Source organism: Mercenaria mercenaria, chromosome 5 (genome assembly GCF_021730395.1).
Source record: "Mercenaria mercenaria strain notata chromosome 5, MADL_Memer_1, whole genome shotgun sequence".
Lineage (NCBI taxonomy): Eukaryota > Metazoa > Mollusca > Bivalvia > Venerida > Veneridae > Mercenaria > Mercenaria mercenaria.
Window position 1 is genome coordinate 5,560,782 of NC_069365.1, and position 18,791 is coordinate 5,579,572.

The window sequence follows — 18,791 nt, forward strand, 5'->3', positions numbered from 1 at the left end:
AGCCAATTTTTGACCTTTAAGGGGCCATAACTCTGGAACCCATGATGGAATCTGGCCAGTTCAAGAAAGGAATCAAGATCTTGTGGTCATACAAGTTGTGTGCAAGTTCGGTTAAAATCAAATCATAAATGAAGTTGCTATGTGCAGACAAGGTCAAAATAGCTAATTTTGGCCCTTTCAGGGGCCATAACTCTGGAACCCATTATGGGATCTGGCCGGCTCAACAAAGGAACTGAGATCTTATGGCAGCACAAGTTTTGTGCAAGTTTGATTAAATTCAAATCATAAATGAAGCTGCTATTGTGCAGACAAGGTCAAAATAGCTAATTCTGGCCCTTTCAGGGGCCATAACTCTGGACCCTATGATGGAATCTAGCCAGTTCAAGATAGGAACCAAGATCTTATAGTGATACAAGTTGTGTGCAAGTTTGGTTAACATCAAATCATAAATGAAGCTGCTATTATGCAGACAAGGTCAAAATAGCTAATTCTGGCCCTTTCAGGGGCCATAACTCTGGAACCCATTAGGTGATCTAGCCTATTCAAGAAAGGAATTGAGATCTTATGGTGATACAAGTTGTGTGCAAGTTTGGTTAAAATCAAATCATAAATGAAGCTGCTATTGTGCAGACAAGGTCAAAATAGCTAATTCTGGCCCTTTCAGGGGCCATCACTCTAGAACTCATAATGGGATCTGGCTGGTTCAAGAAAGGAACCAAGATCTTATGATGATACAAGTTGTGTGCAAGATTGATTAAATTCAAATCATAAATGAAGCTGCTATTGTGCAGACAAGGTCAAAATAGCTAATTCTGGCCCTTTCAGGGGCCATAAATCTGGAACTCATAAGGGAATTTGGCCAGTTCAAGAAAGGAACCAAGATCTTATAGTGATACAAGTTGTGTGCAAGTTTGGTAAAAATCAAATCATAAATAAAGTTGCTATTGTGCAGACAAGGTCAAAATAGCTAATTTTGGCCTTTTCAGGGGCCATAACTCTGGAACCCATGATGGGATCTGGCCAGTTCAAGAAAGGAACCAAGATCTTATGGTGATACAAGTTGTGTGCAAGTTTGGTTAAAATAAAATCATAATTGAAACCACTATCGGGCAGACAAGAAATTGTGGACGGACGACGGGCGATCACAAAAGCTCACCCTGTCACTATGTGACAGGTGAGCTAAAAAATGACAAAAAAACCCGCACAGGTATACTGAATGATTTTCAAGGAAATTTCATTTTTTCCCCCTTTATTTCTCACAAAAGGCTTCATATTCTTGTTTAGAGGGATGAATGATTTTCATTTCACTAACTTTTGAATGCAATATTTTATTATACCGACAGAAATCGTCATAAAATAATTATGCGACGAACAAAACCTATATGGTATATTGTAGTAACTGGATGAAAAATGTGCTTCCGTGATTCGGTCGAAAGAAGTCTCTAATAGATTAATCAGAGAAAAATTCTTTAAGACTATGTGACTTTCATTCTTATCTTTTCCTACTTACCTTGTTCAAACTATGATGTATGTAGGTCATAATGCAGTAATTCGGTCAAAAATATGCTTCCGTGGCATAGTCGATAGAAGTCCCTAATAAATAGATCCTAATTTTTCAATTTTCCACGCATTTGCGCGTAAATTGGGGGCCAAATGGGCATTATTTCACCCGTGGAATGAATTTTACATACAAGAGGGCCATGATGGCCCTATATCGCTCACCTGTTATCATTGCACTTGAGGACAAGAAGGTCCTCAGAAAAAATATCTAAGTCCAAAGGACAGGAACAACAAAGCGAAGAAATTTAACCAAAAAGAAAAAAAAATTCTTACAAGGTATAGATATGTCAAAATACACCTAAAAATCGGAGGTACCATCCATGTTGTACCACAGAAAAGTGATCTCGGTTTTTCCGTACGGCCAATAATAAAAATGTTACTAAAAATAAGCTATTTATAGTAAAGTAAAAGGGAAGTAATTAAAAAAAAATAAATATTGTAAGTGAACAAAAGAAGGATCTGCCAAATAAATCTGTTGACATAAATGAAATTTCAGTTCAGAATCTTCATTAGTTATGGAGATATACCAATTTTAATTTGAAATAAAGGGAGGTAATTTGACATAAAATCAGTTCATAGTTATCTACCCCGATTGTCTCAGTCCAACTAATAACAACTATGAAATTTCAAATAAGTCCTATAAGTACTAACTGATATATGTCCATTTTGATTACAATCAGGGGAGGTAATCAGATATAAAATAACTCTGGAACCTACGATTGGATCTGATTTGTCATGGAATCCAAGATTTATTGTTGCTGAAGATATTTTGGAAGTTTGTATCAAATAAAACTATATATGAAGTCTCTATATGGCTGCAAAAGCCAAAATAGCCAATTTTGGACCTTTAAGGGGCCATAACTCTGGAACCCATGAGGGAATCTGGCCAGCTGAAGAAAGGAAGCAAGATCTTGTGGTGATACAAATTGTGTGCAATTTTGGTTAAAATCAAATCATAAATGAAGCTGCTATTGTGCAGACAAGGTCAAAATAGCTAATTTTGGCCCTTTCAGGGGCCATAACTCTGGAACCCATTATGTGATCTAGCCTATTCAAGGAAGGAATTGAGATCTTATGGTGACACAAGTTTTGTGCAAGTTTGATTAAATTCAAATCATAAATGAAGCTGCTATTGTGCAGACAAGGTCAAAATAGCTAATTCTGGCCCTTTCAGGGGCCATCACTCTGGAACCCATAATGGAATCTGGAACCAAGATCTTATGGTGATACAAGTTGTGTGCAAGTTTGGTTAAAATAAATTCATAAATGAAGCTGCTATTGTGCAGACAAGGTTAAAATAGCTAATTCTGGCCTTTTCAGGGGCCATAACTCTGGAACCCATAATGGAATCTGGCCAGTTCAAGAAAAGAACAAAGATCTTATGGTGATACAAGTTGTGTGCCAGTTTGGTAAAAATCAAATCATAAATAAAGCTGCTATTGTGCAGACAAGGTCAAAATAGCTAATTTTGGCCCTTTCAGGGGCCATAACTCTGGAACCCATATTGGGATCTGGCCAGTTCAACAAAGGAACCGTGATCTTATGGTGATACAAGTTGTGTGCAAGTTTGGTTAAAATAAAACCATAAATGAAACCACCATCGTGCAGACAAGAAATTGTTGACGGACGCAAGCACGCATGCACGCACGGACTGACGACGGACGGCGGACGAAGGGTGATCACAAAAGCTCACCTTGTCACTATGTGACAGGTGAGCTAAAAATAGGACACTTTTCATGCTAATATTCGCATGTTTTCGAGTTGTTTACTTGAAAACGAAAGTAGGGTGTTTATTCTGTGGACCACTTTCTGAAATGCAGCAATATGAGGGTACCTGACTTCAGTTGACTTGCATTTCACTGCATACTATTCAACACCCCTTTTTCTTTTCGTTTTCTTGAAGCAAATGTATGGATATCTAGTGGAAAATAGGTCTACGACGGAGTGAAAATCTAGAAACTGTAACAAAATCGTTCTGAAGTAGCTGAATTTTATATGAAACAAAGAACAATTTCTTTTATTGGTATATAGCCTGTATTAAATTTGTACATGTATTACTGTGAATGAAATATAAACTAACAAACTGATCCTGATTTTCCCATTTTTCGTGCATTTTCGCATCAACCGGGGGCAAAATGCGCATTATTTAATTCATGAAATGAATTTTACATGGAATAAGAAACTTTTCATGCATGTTTTCGAGTTGTTTGCTTGAAAATGAAAACAGGGTATTTATTTTACAGTTCGCTTTCTGAAATGCGGCAATATGCGGGTACCATGAATTCAGTTGACTTGTATTTCACTGCAAACTATTCAACATCCCTTTTTCTTTTCGTTTTCTTGTGTGGATATCTAGTGGAAAAAATAGATCTACGACGGGGTGAAAATGTAGAAATTGTATCAAATTTTTTTTGAAGTTGCTGAATTTTATATGAAACAAAGAAAAAGCTAGAAAATGCTTTTGTAAAAAAGCACATGTCTCCCCTAATGCAAAGTCTTATAGGCAAGAAGTCAATAGCGTTCAGGAGCGAAAGTCAAAGAGACACTGATGGTTGGCTGCAATAGGGATCATCTACTTGGCATGTCCAGTCATCCCGCTAAATTTCAACACTCTTGGCCTAGTGGTTCTCAAGTTACTGTTCAGGCTCCTGTGACCTTGACCTTTGATCAAGTGACCTCAAAATAAATAGGGGTCATCTACTCTGCATGTCCAATCATCCTATTAAGTTTCAACATTGTAGGTCAAGTGGTTCTCAAGTTATTTCCAAAAAATGATTTTACATGAACAGGCCACTGTGACCTTGACCTTTAATAGACTGACCCCAAAATCAATAGGGGTCATCTACTCTGCATGTTCAATCATCCTATGAAGTTTCAACATTCTGGGTCAAGTGGTTCTCAAGTTATTGATCGGAACTGGTTATCAATGTTCAGGCCACTGTGACCTTGACCTTAAACGGAGTGACCTCAAAAACTATAGGGGTCATTTACTCTGCATGAACAATCATCCTATGAAGTTTCAACATTCTGGGTCGAGAGGTTCTCAAGTTATTGATTAAAAATGGTTTTCCATGTTAAGGCCCCTGTGACCTTGACCTTTAACAGAGTGACCCTAAAATCGTTAGGGGTCATCTACTCTGCATGACCAATCATCCTATGAAGTTTCATCATTCTGGGTCAAGTGGTTCTCAAGTTATTGACCGGAAATGGTTTTCAATTTTCGGGCCCCTGTGACCTTGACCTTTAACAGAGTGGCCCTAAAATCGTTAGGGGTCATCTACTCTGCATGACCAATCATCCTATGAAGTTTCAACATTCTGGGTCAAGTGGTTCTCAAGTTACTGACCGGAAATGGTTTTCAATGTTCAGGCCCCTGTGACCTTGACCTTTAACAGAGTGACCCCAAAATCGTTAGGGGTCATCTACTCTGCATGATCAATCATCCTATTAAGTTTCAACATTCTGGGTCAAGTGGTTCTCTAGTTATTGATCGGAAATGGTTTTCAATGTTCAGGCCCCTGTGGCCTTGACCTTTGATGGAGTGACCCCAAAATCAATAGGGGTCATCTACTCTTCATGGCTAATCATCCTATGAAGTTGCAACATTCTGGGTCAAGTGGTTCTCTAGTTATTGATCGGAAATGGTTTTCAATGTTCAGGCCCCTGTGACCTTGACCTTTGACAGAGTGACCTCAAAATCAATAGGGGTCATTTATTCTTCATGACCAATCATCCTATGAAGTTTCAACATTCTGGGTCAAGTGGTTCTCTAGTTATTGATCGGAAATGGTTTTAAATGTTCAGGCCCCTGTGACCTTGACCTTTGACGGAGTGACCCCAAAATCAATAGGGGTCATCTACTCTTCATGACCAATCATCCTATGAAGTTTCAACATTCTGGGTCAACTGGTTCTCTAGTTATTGATCGGAAATGGTTTTCAATGTTCAGGCCCCTGTGACCTTGACCTATGACGGAGTGACCCCAAAAACAATAGGGGTTGTCTACTCCAGCAGCCCTACAACCCTATAAAGTTTGAAGGTTCTAGGTCAAATGGTTCTCCAGTTCTTGCCCGGAAATGAAGTGTGACGTACGGACGGACGGACAGGGCAAAAACAATATGTCTCCCCCAGAGGGGGGGGAGACATAGTTCTTTTATTGTTATGTACCCTTTGTGCATGTTCTGTTATCAGCCAGCACACCATACAAGCGACCACTGGGATTCAGATTATTTTCATCAGTGAGCCGTAGCACATAAAATTCGCGCATGTGATATTTCAATGTTACCCTCAAAACTGATATCACTGTGCATCGTTATACGCATGTTTGAATAAATATACGATACTTATCCCTCTAAACTGGTTATCCTTGTATCCCAGATACCAGACGATTTTTTTTTTTGACAAATGTTTCCTATGCCTTGTATCATCATTTTTTCAGTAAATCAGTTACTTACTAACTAGCATTTTATTTTTACAAAAAGGACGCCTAATTTAGAGGCGTTCTACAGTTCTTGCACTGTTCTACTCTCTACAACAATTACAAATAGAAAAAGCAGGTATTATTGGAATAAAGTTCTTTTTTCACTTCTAAAATACATTTGTTACCAGCGCAGTATTGACAATGGTCTGTTGTCTTCCTTAGATAAATCATATTACGGAAACTGACGGACACGGCCGAAGATAGCCGATATTTGTAGTATGATAAATCTGAGGAAGACAAAAGACCGTTGTCGAAATTGTCATGGTAACAAACATATTTTAGTAGTGAAAAAAATTATTCCAATGGATTACAACTACTAAATGAACAACTGGATAGCTGGTTGTATTAGATAATTGCTTTTGTTTTGTTTTTTTAAATATTATAACGACAATGAAATGTCCTTAAATTGAAGTGTATGTGTGTTGTTTTATTGGTTTATACCCAACACAATTGAACAGTTTTCATAAGTTTTCATTTTAAACATTTGTTTTAGTGTTTAGATATCAAAATTTTAAGAAATTAAACTGATATGAATCACTGCAAAGTGACATGATAAATATTTGACGTTAGACAAACAAATGCATCGCGTTTCATATCGAGCTGAATGCTGAAAAATCTAAATCAAGAAGGTATGTTTTTTATTAATCCATTTAGTGCAGAAATGATAGAGGAATTCACAGCAAATTTCTATAAAAAAAATTACCACGCAGTTTTTTCGTTATACGCAGTCGAAGATGCAACAGTGCGTTAAAAACGTTTATAACGTTTTGACGTTGCATTTATGCTGATTTACACACACTCGGAGAATTAACGACAAATAAATAGTAATGTTTTCATAAATATTTTCTTTGCGATTACAGTGTAGTTTTAATTTAAAATTTTGATGCACTAATAAAAAAGATACAACGAAAAAAAAACAGAAACACCCCGATATCAGTAAGAGCCGGCAGATGGCGCTTTGACGTCATTATGTTGCTATGTTACCGACGTCAAAATAAAATAAAAACTATATTTTCGCAACGGCAGTTGTGTGACATGTATTTAATCCACATTTGAGTAGAATCCGAAGATGTTTTTAAAAATCTCTAGAAAGGGCGCATACTACCTTAAGAGAGAACACTCCCTCACCAGCAGTTCACCTCCAATACATGCTACCTACCAGAGCCATGATGATGCTCCATAAAACTGATCACATATTTCACTCAGAATTATAACAATCTGTAATACTTCTTATGGTTATCAATGGTGGAACAGACAATACAGATAAGACAAAATATTTACATTATTTCCCTATTCTTCCACATTTCATATGAACAGCAAAAGGAAAGGCAAGAAAGTTATGTCATTACTGCTTAGTGATAACCTCCCACTGTTCTGACAACATCCGCGTATAGTCAGTGAAAACGTTCCTTAGATGACGTAGCAGTTGTTCTGTCTGGTGAACAGAATGGCCGGAAAGCTGTTTTTAATGTTAAATGCTATGAATTATATGCAATTTGTAATGTTATATAGTTTATAAATGGAAAGGAAATATAATGTAAATATAAGAAATGAAACTATTTTTTTTTTTGGTGTTCATGCGAAAGGAACGACAGAATAGGATCAGATATGGATAGTGAAAGGGTAAACCTTTGATTTTAGCTGTGACCTTGACCTTGAACTGACATGGCTGACTCATAAATTCTGCACAACGTCTTGATAAGGTGATCATTTGACCCAAGTTTCATGAAAATCCTTCAAGGGGTTTAGGAGATACAGAGCTGAAACCTTTGACCTTCAGTTGTGACCTTGACCTTGAGTTGACATGGCTGACTCATGAGTTCTTGATGAGGTGATCACTTGACCCAAGTTTTATAAAATTCCTTCAAGGGGTTTAGGAGATATAGAGCGGACAAGAAATGGAAGGCTCAAACCTTTGACCTTCAGTTGTGACCTTGACTTTGAGCCGACAAGGCTGACTCATGAGTTCTGCACATCGTCTTGATGAGGTGATCATTTGACCCAAGTTTTATAAAATTCCTTCAAGGGGTTTAGGAGATATAGAGCGGACACGAAATGGAAGGCTAAAACCTTTGACCTTGAGTTGTGACCTTGACCTTGCACTGACAAGGCTGACTCATGGGTTCTGCAAATTGTCTTGATGAGGTGATCATTTGACCCAAGTTTTATGAAAATCCTTCAAGGGGTTTAGGAGATATAGAGCGGACACAAAATGGAAGGCTCAAACCTTTGACCCTAAGTTGTGACCTTGACCTTGAGCCGGCATGACTAACTCATAGGTTCTGCACATCGTCTTGATGAGGTGATCATTGGACCCAAGTTTTATGAAAATCCTTCAAGGGGTTTAGGAGATAGAGAGCGGACACAAAATGGAAGGCTCAAACGTTTGACCCTTAGTTGTGACCTTGACCTTGAGCCAGCATGGCTGACTCATGGGTTCTGCACATCGTCTTGATGAGGTGATCATTTGACCCAAGTTTTATAAAATTCCTTCAAGGGGTTTAGGAGATATAGAGTGGACACAAAATGGAAGGCTCAAACCTTTGACCTTGAGTTGTGACCTTGACCTTGAGCCGACAAGGCTGACTCAAAGGTTCTGCACATCGTCTTAATGAGATGATCATTTGACCTAAGTTTCATGAAAATCCTTTAAGGGGTTTAGGAGATATGGAGCAGACACGAAAGTGTTACGGACAGACGGACGGAAGGACAGAAGGACGGACAGAGACCATTCCTATAACCCCCCACCACTTGTGGCGGGGGATTAATAAAAACCAAGACCATGGCAATGCTGAGCAATATACACATATGACCTTTCACCTCTGACCTTGACCTTGAAGCGGGCCATCCGAAACATGCGCACTGCAAGTCATCTTGATGTGATGAACATTTGTGTCAAGTATCTTCAAAATCCTTCAAGGTGTTAAAAAGTTAGAGATCAGACACAAAATATCATCCCATGACCTTTGATCCACAAGTGTGACCTGGACCATGACCTAGCGCAGTTGGAACATGGGTTCTGCACATCACCTTGGCGAGTTTAACATTTGGTGTTAATATAATGGAATTATGTAAATTATGTATGGACCGGACATGAAATATCACCCCATGACCTTTGATCCCCAAGTGTGACCTTGACTTTGACCCAGCACAGTTGGAACATGGGTTCTGCACATTGCCTTGGTGAGTTTAACATTTGTTGTTAATATAATGGAAATATGTAAAGGGGTTCAAAAGATATGGACCGGACACGAAATATCACCTCATGACCTTTGAACCCCAAGTGTGACCTTGACCTTGACCCAGCACAGTTGGAATATGGGTTCTGCACATCGCCTTGGTGAGTTTAACATTTGTTGTTAATATAATGGAAATATGTCGATGGGTTCAAAAGAAATGGACCGGACATGATTTTGTTACGGACGGAAGGACGGACGCAGACCATTCCTATAATCCCTCCGCCACGGCGGGAGATTAACAAACTTAGTTATCTAGTGCCAGACTACAAAACCAGGGTCTACCAGATCAAATTCACTTAAGCTGAAGCAAAAAAGCTGAAAACCTAATTTAAAATGACAAACATTTATTTGAAGATTGTAGTAACAATGAGCATTAAATAATTTTATTCACAATCTTTGAAATCATACTTTCTCCAATGAGCCAAAAAAAGGAAATAATGGTTAATCATGAGGTCATATCACTTAAAGAAGAGATCTCTCCAGCCAATACATAAAGAATATTAACACTAAATCCATTGTCTGTGAATATAACATGCAATCATTTTCTATTAGAATTCCTACTTTATGCAGACTTACTTACTGAAGTTGAAAACTGTTGGAGGGTATGTGAGGTGCACAAAAATGATATTTGATGCAGGTGTTCTTTGCTAAATGTGTTGCTTTAGCCTGGAAACAGGTATACAAGTAAACATATGGCACCAAGCAATATGAAATGTATTCTTTCCTAGGTTTTATTAACTTTATGTTTGAACCTTACGAGCTCACTTTCATATAAACAATGCTTATCATGCTTATATAAATTCAACACATTGAGAGGTAAAAACAGGAACTTGCATGAGAGAATTTAATTTCACTTCAATACTTCTAAAATCTTGAATCGGACTAAACTCAAGTGAACATACATAGTTTAAAAAAAAGATCTCATGACACTTGAACAGGTATTAGAGATAACAGGCAATTGAAATAACCAGAATGTTGAGATAACCTGAAATTCAAAATAACCAGAATTTTGAAATAAGACAGTTGGGGATACTGACTCTCAGCTATTTATCATTTTTTATGGGGGAGGGGGAATTTTTTCAGAATATAAATGGAAATGTTTGGCTATTTGACTAAGGGAAACACCCTTTTCACAAGGAAAGTAACTGTAGTAGTGACTCAGATATGACAGGCAGGCCGAGAGTGATGATTTTTTCCTCCTTATAACTGAGACCCATATAATTACCAGTTCTTTATGTTAAACTCAGTAACATTCTTTGTAATGGATTAATGTGTAGTGCAACTTACAAGCAATCATTTTCATATCTGCAAGTTACGAATATGTGCAAATTTACAAAGAATTTGTGATCTTAAAAGAATACTACTTTTCTTTGATTAAAATGCTAAATATTATAAATAAAATATGAAAAAAGACTTGAAGTTTTCATATATTCAAAATGGTAGTGTTTTAAATTAAGGAAAAATAAACATCAATATTTCACATTTTTTAAAACAGATTGAAAATGCTATCAGATATCAATAAGAAAGATGTAAATATTGTATCACACATGCCCACTGATAATGCTCAACAAAATAGTATCTCAAGTCAAAAACTGTTTTTAACTCAGCAAAAAATTTTTATCAGATATAAAACTCCCAAGAATACATGAATGTCCTCTTGATACTGATGATGTATGCCAAGTTTCATTTGAATTGAATGAAAGCTGTACGAGGAGTTGAGTACACAATGCATTAATGTAGCAGCAATACTGTAAAGTCAAAAACAGGTACATAACACAAGATAAAATATTCAGACATGGAAGATAAAAAAATATGCACACTTTCACTTCATGTCGATGATGTATGTTATGTGTCATTTAAACTGAACGAAAACTGTAGGAGAATTTGAGTATACGAGGTATATAGATGCAACATTGTTAAGTCCAAACAAGAGGACCATTAACGCCCTTGACTGCTTCAACAGTTACGTAGAGGGTCACACATGAAAAATATCTGTGATTGTTTTTGTAAACAAGACAAGATTTTTTTAACTTATCACTAAATACAAGCAGGTAACATTGGGGAGGCATGTGGGCAAGTAACATGGGGTACGCGTGTAGGCATGATGGTAGTCGATAATGATATGATACTAACTAAGAGACAATAGTGGATGATGATATGACACTAAGAGACAATATCAAGAAACAAAGAACTAAAAACTAAAACTAGACTGTGTCCATATGACACAGGTGTCCCTATTTCCTGTCAATGTACATGGTTTCATGACTCTAGGTGAAATATTTTTTAAGATATATACAACACAAATTTTTAAGCACTTTATGTGTATTTTTAACTAAGTCTAGGACCATGATACTGGTCTCATTGTGTGAAATCCCAAACTGAACACCTGGAGCATAATTCCACAGGCTTTACAACAATCCTCTAATGTTTAATGATGCAAAGTACAAACACTCTATGCCCCCCTGGTCTTCCAAGTCCAGGCATAAACAAGAGTGCCAGTGTGTCACAAAATACTCCCATCATCGAACTTGTACAAGGGCCATAATCCAAGAGTGCTAGGGATGATTTGGGTGGTTACTGAACTTGGCTGAGATATTATGCCCACAAACATTGTCAGCAAGTTTGGTGAAGATTGGATGAAAACTGTACGGCTTAGACAGCAGACATGCTTTGGACGCTGACTGATAACCCGCCGCACCCACGGGTGTTCACATACTACGCCCCGCTCTTTCAGATACAGGCATATAAAAAGTGCCAATATTTGTTACAACATATGCCTGTCATGTAGCAAGAATCACCGATACATTCATTTCAATATACCATCCCAAATACCAAAACGGAAGTAGTTTTCACTTACATGTATACAGGTTATTTCACAGAAAGATTTTTTTCTTTGTAGACTAGAGCAATGCATAATTATGTTTAAGATCAAGAAATATTACTCTATAAATATTACCGTTAACTCTTGTTATCAAGCAAACATGGTCAATTCTGACTGATTCAAGGGCCATAACTCTTAACACCCTGGTCTGAACTGACTGATTTTCAAACTTGACCAATATTTCAAAGAGCTGCACAGACTGTATAGGTTTGGCTTAGTTTTGAGAACAAGAGGGCCATGAAGGCCCTGTATCGGTCATAAATGTGGCCTCTAAAGTGTTAACAAGCGTTTCCTTTGATTTGACCTAGTGACCTAGTTTTTGACCTCACCTGACCCAGAATTGAATGTGGCCTATAGATCATCAAGAATAACATTCTGACCAAGTTTTATTAAGATATGGTCATAAATGTGGCCTCTATAGTGTTAACTAGCTTTTCCTTTGATTTGACCTGGTGACCTAGTTTTTAACTTTAGACAACCAAATATCAAACTGGACCTAAAGATCTTCAAGATTAACATTCTGACCAAGTTTCATTAAGATATGGTCATAAATGTGGCCTCTATAGTGTTAACAAGCTTTTCCTTTGATTTGACCTGGTGACCTAGTTTTTGATCCCAGATGACCCAATTAGAACTCGTCCAACCTTGTATTGAGGGTAACATTCTGACCAAGTTTCATTAAGATTGGGCCAAAATTGTGACCTTTAGAGTGTTAACAAGCTTTTCCTTTGATTTGACCTGGTGACCTAGGTTTTGACCCTGACCCAATATCGAACTCATCCAACATTGTATTGAGGGTAACATGCTGACCAAGTTTCATTAAGACTGGGCCAAAATCGTGACCTCTAGAGATATATATATACATAAAGCTCTAGTTTTTGAACAGACAAGGATTTCATATGCCTGCCTAACTAACCACCTATAAAGGGTGAATATAAAGTCAGTGCAGTATATTTCAAAAATGTGTGAATACAAACAATAAACCAGTATTGCATAAATAGATATTTAGATGTTTATGATACAAAGTACAATTAAATTATTTCATTTTATATCAATTTTCACTAGCCCGACTTATGCATTTTAGAGTTTACTATATAGTGCTGTTGCATATAAAAAGTTCTTTTTATTGCAATTTAAAAAAAAAGCCATTTCTAAATGTGCAAAACATCTGACATAAATATCCAGAGGCTTTGCAGCTTTATCTGCACCATCTTCTGGATTATTGTAGTGTTTAGTGACTTTTATCATGGATTTCAGAATCTAATTATTTTTACCCAAACTCTTTAAAATATGACTGGTGTAAAATCATTAGTATTCATAGTGGACAAATTTTTGTGGGGCAATAGTTAAGAAGATATAGTGAAATGGAGAAGTTTTCCATAAAACTTTAAACCCAACTACAATTTGACTCCTATGTCATAGCTTGGGTGACTGAGTAAAATAGCCCAACTTACTCTTCGAATAGTCAGTTCTACTCATTTTCGAAAAGTCAAACATATACATGATTGTAGGGATAATACACGTTTTTTTGTGTATTAACGTCTGCAGAAGCCCGCGGGATTGTTTGTGACTTGTGTATTGTCGCTATTCTTGCATAAAAAAACATTACACAACGACTAAATGCATTGTTTTCATATGTGATGACTTGACGATTCCGGTACATTTTTTATTTACCATTCTTGTTGTTCTTGGAAACGGTAAACATGTTTTAAATATCCATAACCGGGGCACACATAACAACAACACTACTAAAAACGTGATTTGAAGGTTTTTGAGCATCTTATTTTTATTTTTAGTTATTACAAACGTTACATTACACATAATTTTGCATATAACTTAAAAATTTGATAAACAGGAACACAATTATTTTAAGAGTAACAACTTTACATTCGAATTATTTTGAGTACGAACAAATAGAGTACGGATGAGTACGAAGCTAGTGACTAGCTTTCGAGGTTTATTATATGAATTCTGCGAACAATCAGGTAAAAACAAACCAACTGATACTAACAAAAATCATTAATATAATACCTAAAAACGGGCAATAGCACAAGTTACACGCGATACTTATTTGTTCACAGTTATTTACAATAACTGAACAGACGCTTTGTAAAGGGAGTAAACTCTAAGAGAAGCTAGTGCGTACATTGATGGGGGCAGTACGAAACAGTTGGAAACTGATACAGCTAAACATACTATGGATTGCATTGTATCTTCAATGCTACAAGAGGAGGTTATTATGGAAGAAACAAGATGCAGATGCCAAATATCTATCTGCGCAGAAATACATACATACGTCCCTGGCAAAGCATTTCAAAAATAAAAATCATGTATTAACAGCACGTGAATTGCCTTGTTTGCACACGATATTTCTCCCGTTTATACATGGGCGGATCCAGTGAAAAAAGTAGTTTTTATGCAAGAATGTATAAAATATACCATCTCCGGTACTTTTTCTGTTCAACTCACTATCCCTACCTGTCTTGCAGAGACTTTCACAGCTGGAGCTGCTGTTCCTGCTAGTAACTGTGCCTGGGAGCCTAACTGACCTGGGCTTACATCTTCTACATTGATACTCTCAGAGCTGGAGCCCAGGGATGGAGCCAAACTTAGAGAACTTGTACTGCCTGATGGTGCTGCTGCCATATCCCGCAACTTTGGCTGGAAAAGAAATAGCCAGACAGAATTGAAATTCTGAAACTTATTGAAGCCAATGTTTATTTTGATCAAACCAATTTCGTCGCTGTAAGACAATCTTGCATAATAAGTGAATGATATGTTCTTGTGCAGATGGTTACTTTATAAAAAACACTTTGTGACAACCATGCAACAAGAGTGATTTTTGACACCTCTTGAGCCCCATACAAAAACTTTCAGCTGAAAGTATTTATTTTATTTTATCAAATGAACAAAAACTGTATCTTCAAATGATGCAACTACTCTCACTGCAGTTCTGTAAATTTATGGTATAGATAATAATTGATGACAATTTTCTAGATTCCAACACTAGGGATGATATTGACTTTCTCCATATTTTCCCATTTTTAAGAGTAAGATTACAGAGTACTTGCAACTTCATATCTATTTAAATATTATTGTCAGGTGACACTTTGACACTGCACAGGTATTTAATCTATACTCAGCGTCACTGAAAAGTTACCACCCTAATGACCCTTATATTTTAAAAATCGCACTGGACTGTGTTAAAAGCATAACAAGGCTACATTTTTGATGCAACTGAGACATCACTTGTGTAAAGATTTGTCAAATTCGATTAACTCCATTTGAGGCACGGGCTGCACGTGCAAAATGACTTTTTCCAGCAATGTCGACATGTACAAAAAAATCTATCGCAAATCATTCATCGCACTTGAACGTTAGTCGACAGGCTAAAAGGAATACGTTAAAACATCCAGAACATCCTTGCTAAGAATGCCACGTTTAAGGCATGATCAACGCCACTAAGCCATTGACATGGTTGATGCCGAACTTTCATGTCGCGAAATTGCATGTCGTACGTGCTGTTCTCACCTGACAGTCATGAAATGTACTAGGAGACATGATCAGACAGGGTCTATGAGTAAAAGACCGAACACAGGCCATGAAAAAGTGACGAAGATATTGTATAAACAAATCATTATTAATATTCGTGGGGGACTAATTTTCATAGATTTTGCGGTTGAGTCAATCCACAAAATTTAATCCCAATGAACAAATAAAATTCCCATTCATTTTATGTTCAAAAGTTGAAATCCACAAATTCATATCCCCATGAGATTGCTGTTTTGACCAAAACTTCGAAATTTCATGCCCACGAAATTAAAAGACTTTTACAGTATTCTACTTGTCAATGAATATTACTTCTGAAGCAGAGCTACACTATTTGAGAACATACAGCAGTTGTTTTAGCAGTTTTCTGTTTTGCCAGGGATTTCTTAGCTTTCTGTGCTGCAGCCTGTGCCTGGTGGATCTTCTCTGTAATGATAAATTATCGAAATTCATTTCATTCAACAAATTTGTCAAACAGGCTGGAAAATAAAAAAAAAATTAACAAGACCATGTCTTTGAAGGAAGTACAGTCTATAGATATTATATATCTAATGAGCATGAGCTGTATAAAAAAAGATTATCAAAATTCTTGTATTTCATCAAAATTATGTATCTTAACTTAGAATGGACTTGGGAAAACAAAACTTTTCTTATCTGCCATTACTTTATTGTAACTCACTGATACAGTTGAAATTTTACTGAGCTAAAAGAATTTGTGAAAGGAATACTGTCACAAATTTACCAAAGACATAGCACAAATAAAATTACAGTCTGTGCTTACTTACCAATGAAAGATCACGAAGAAAATTTAGTGTAAATCTATATTTCAGACCCAGAACCTGGATGCAAATGGGCCCAGAACAGTATATCTCATTTCTAGCTAGAATGGAACAGACTATTGTATAAACGTACCAAATTCTTCCTCAGTTCTATTTCTGTGCAGATAGATCCAGACTTTACTGTTTACATCATACTTCACACAAGGATCCTTCTCTGAATGAAGTCTGTCCAATGCACCACTCACCACTACATTGATCTGAAAATACAAAATGCAGCACTGTCTAATGACTTTTTACACAGAGTGTTGATTCTGAACCTCAGGGACATGATAGCACTAGATCTTTCATCTGAGTTACACTGCTTACTTGCACAGTTTTGGAAGATAACTATATAAAGAAAATGCCTGTGAAATTATTGTGATAAAGTATATTAGTACAATTTTTATAAAGGGCCAGCAGTTTCTGACAATGAGATTTTCTAAGGTTTCATCCAAGGAACATCCTGGCCAAGCTTCATGAACTTCCATCAAATGGTGTCAGAGGAGATGGCTGTTTACAGAAAAGTGTGGATGAACAATATCCTAATGGATGGACAGATGCCAGACTGGAAGCATTCACAATAACTCCCCTGAACTTTGTGCTCAGGGGAGCTAAAAATATGTAATTGGAGGCAATTCAGGATTTCATATTACAGACTGACTAAAAATTTACAATTCTGTTAACACAAGCTTAAACCTAACACTACCCAGTTACTTGTACTGTATCCAACACAGTTACTTGTACTCTATCCAACACAGTTACTTTTGCAATATCCAACACAGTTACTTATTCTATATCAAACACATTTACTTGTACTCTATCCAACACAGTTACTTGTATGGTATCCAACACAGTTACTTGTACTCTATCCAGCACACTTGTACTCTATCCAACACAGTTACTTGTACTGTATCCAACACAGTTACTTGTACTTTATCCAACACAGTTACTTGTACTTTATCCAACACAATTACTTGTACTGTATCCAACACAGTTACTTGTACTGTATCCAACACAGTTACTTGTACTTTATCCAACACAATTACTTGTACTGTATCCAACACAGTTACTTGTACTCTATCCAACACAGTTACTTGTACTATATCCAACACAGTTACTTTTTCTATATCCAACACAGTTACTTGTACTATATCCAACACAGTTACTTATATTTTAATATCACAAGAATATGTTTTCATTTTTTTTTTTTTGAAAGAGGGTTGTGCAACAGAAGAAGTCCATTTGATATTAGAAAAATAAAGGGTACATAATAAGAAAACAGTATTTAAACATCCCCTACTCCAAAACATAAAAGCTTTTGAAAGCTAAATTTCAGTCATTTTATGATAATGATCATAATAATGTAGGAAACATGTTGATTTTTTTATGACTTTATAAGGACAAAAAAAGCAGCCCTGGTCACATTTCCTGATCAGGGTTTATCTCTGTACATGCTTCTGATAAATACAAAGTTTCTATATTTTCTACCTGAGCATCAGTGATTCCTGGAGCTAGAAACTGTGAATCTTTTAAAAGTTCGCAGATCTCTGCTCTATTTCCTTCTCCATTAGGTAATCTGGCAACAGCATCCCTTACTGCAACAAAAACAATCACATACTGACTTGCTGCTTGGTTTCACATGCATAATTAAAATAAAGGATAACACAACTTTTAAACTACTGACTTAAGATTTTCATGAATGTCTTAACTTACATTTCTTCTTGCAGATAATGTACAGAAAGACTTTTTCCAGCATACATTGCAATAAAACAGGCCTAGGATTCAGTCATTAAACCAAAACCTGAAAATCTACTATCTCAAGCCTGAAATCTCCCTTTTCAATAGAGTTATATAGGGAAACTCTGGTAAGCAAATGCCTGAAATCAGGACCAGTCCTGAAAAATCCCAGGCCTGAATAAAAAAAAAAATATTTATGCTGAATTATTTTACCAAGATTCTGTTGTATCAAATCAACCACACAAACAATCTCATCCATTTTGAAAACAATGACAGAAATTCTAAAATTCAAAAGAACAAAGTTATCAGTGAATACCCACCTAATGTTAGGATAGTAATAAATGCAGGTCTGCTAGACACAAGCAATGCATGCTCCCGTGCTCTGTTTGTATCATTTTTCTTGCTGAACACTCCTTTCACAGGTCCCACCACTGACTGATACCCGTGCATCTCGTACGTGAAAGCTTTATGAGGCTCAGCAAAACGTAACTTCTCCTGTACGAGTAATAACATGTATTTTAAACAGC

At 36.6% G+C, this 18,791-nt stretch overlaps 1 protein-coding gene across 4 annotated transcripts in view; it reads right to left on the bottom strand.

Moving 5' to 3' along the window:
- The window catches only part of LOC123556329 (nuclear factor related to kappa-B-binding protein-like), a 144,369-nt gene that overhangs the window by 39,767 nt on the left and 85,811 nt on the right, over positions 1-18,791 (bottom strand). For all 4 annotated transcript variants that reach the window (XM_053542559.1, XM_053542558.1, XM_053542556.1 and 1 more), the window contains exons 17-21: positions 18,585-18,759; positions 18,016-18,122; positions 16,622-16,745; positions 16,056-16,135; positions 14,639-14,821 (exon numbers count right to left, since the gene is read on the bottom strand). In XM_053542559.1, the coding sequence (XP_053398534.1) occupies positions 14,639-14,821; positions 16,056-16,135; positions 16,622-16,745; positions 18,016-18,122; positions 18,585-18,759 (669 nt within the window). The remainder of the gene's footprint in view (positions 1-14,638; positions 14,822-16,055; positions 16,136-16,621; positions 16,746-18,015; positions 18,123-18,584; positions 18,760-18,791) is intronic.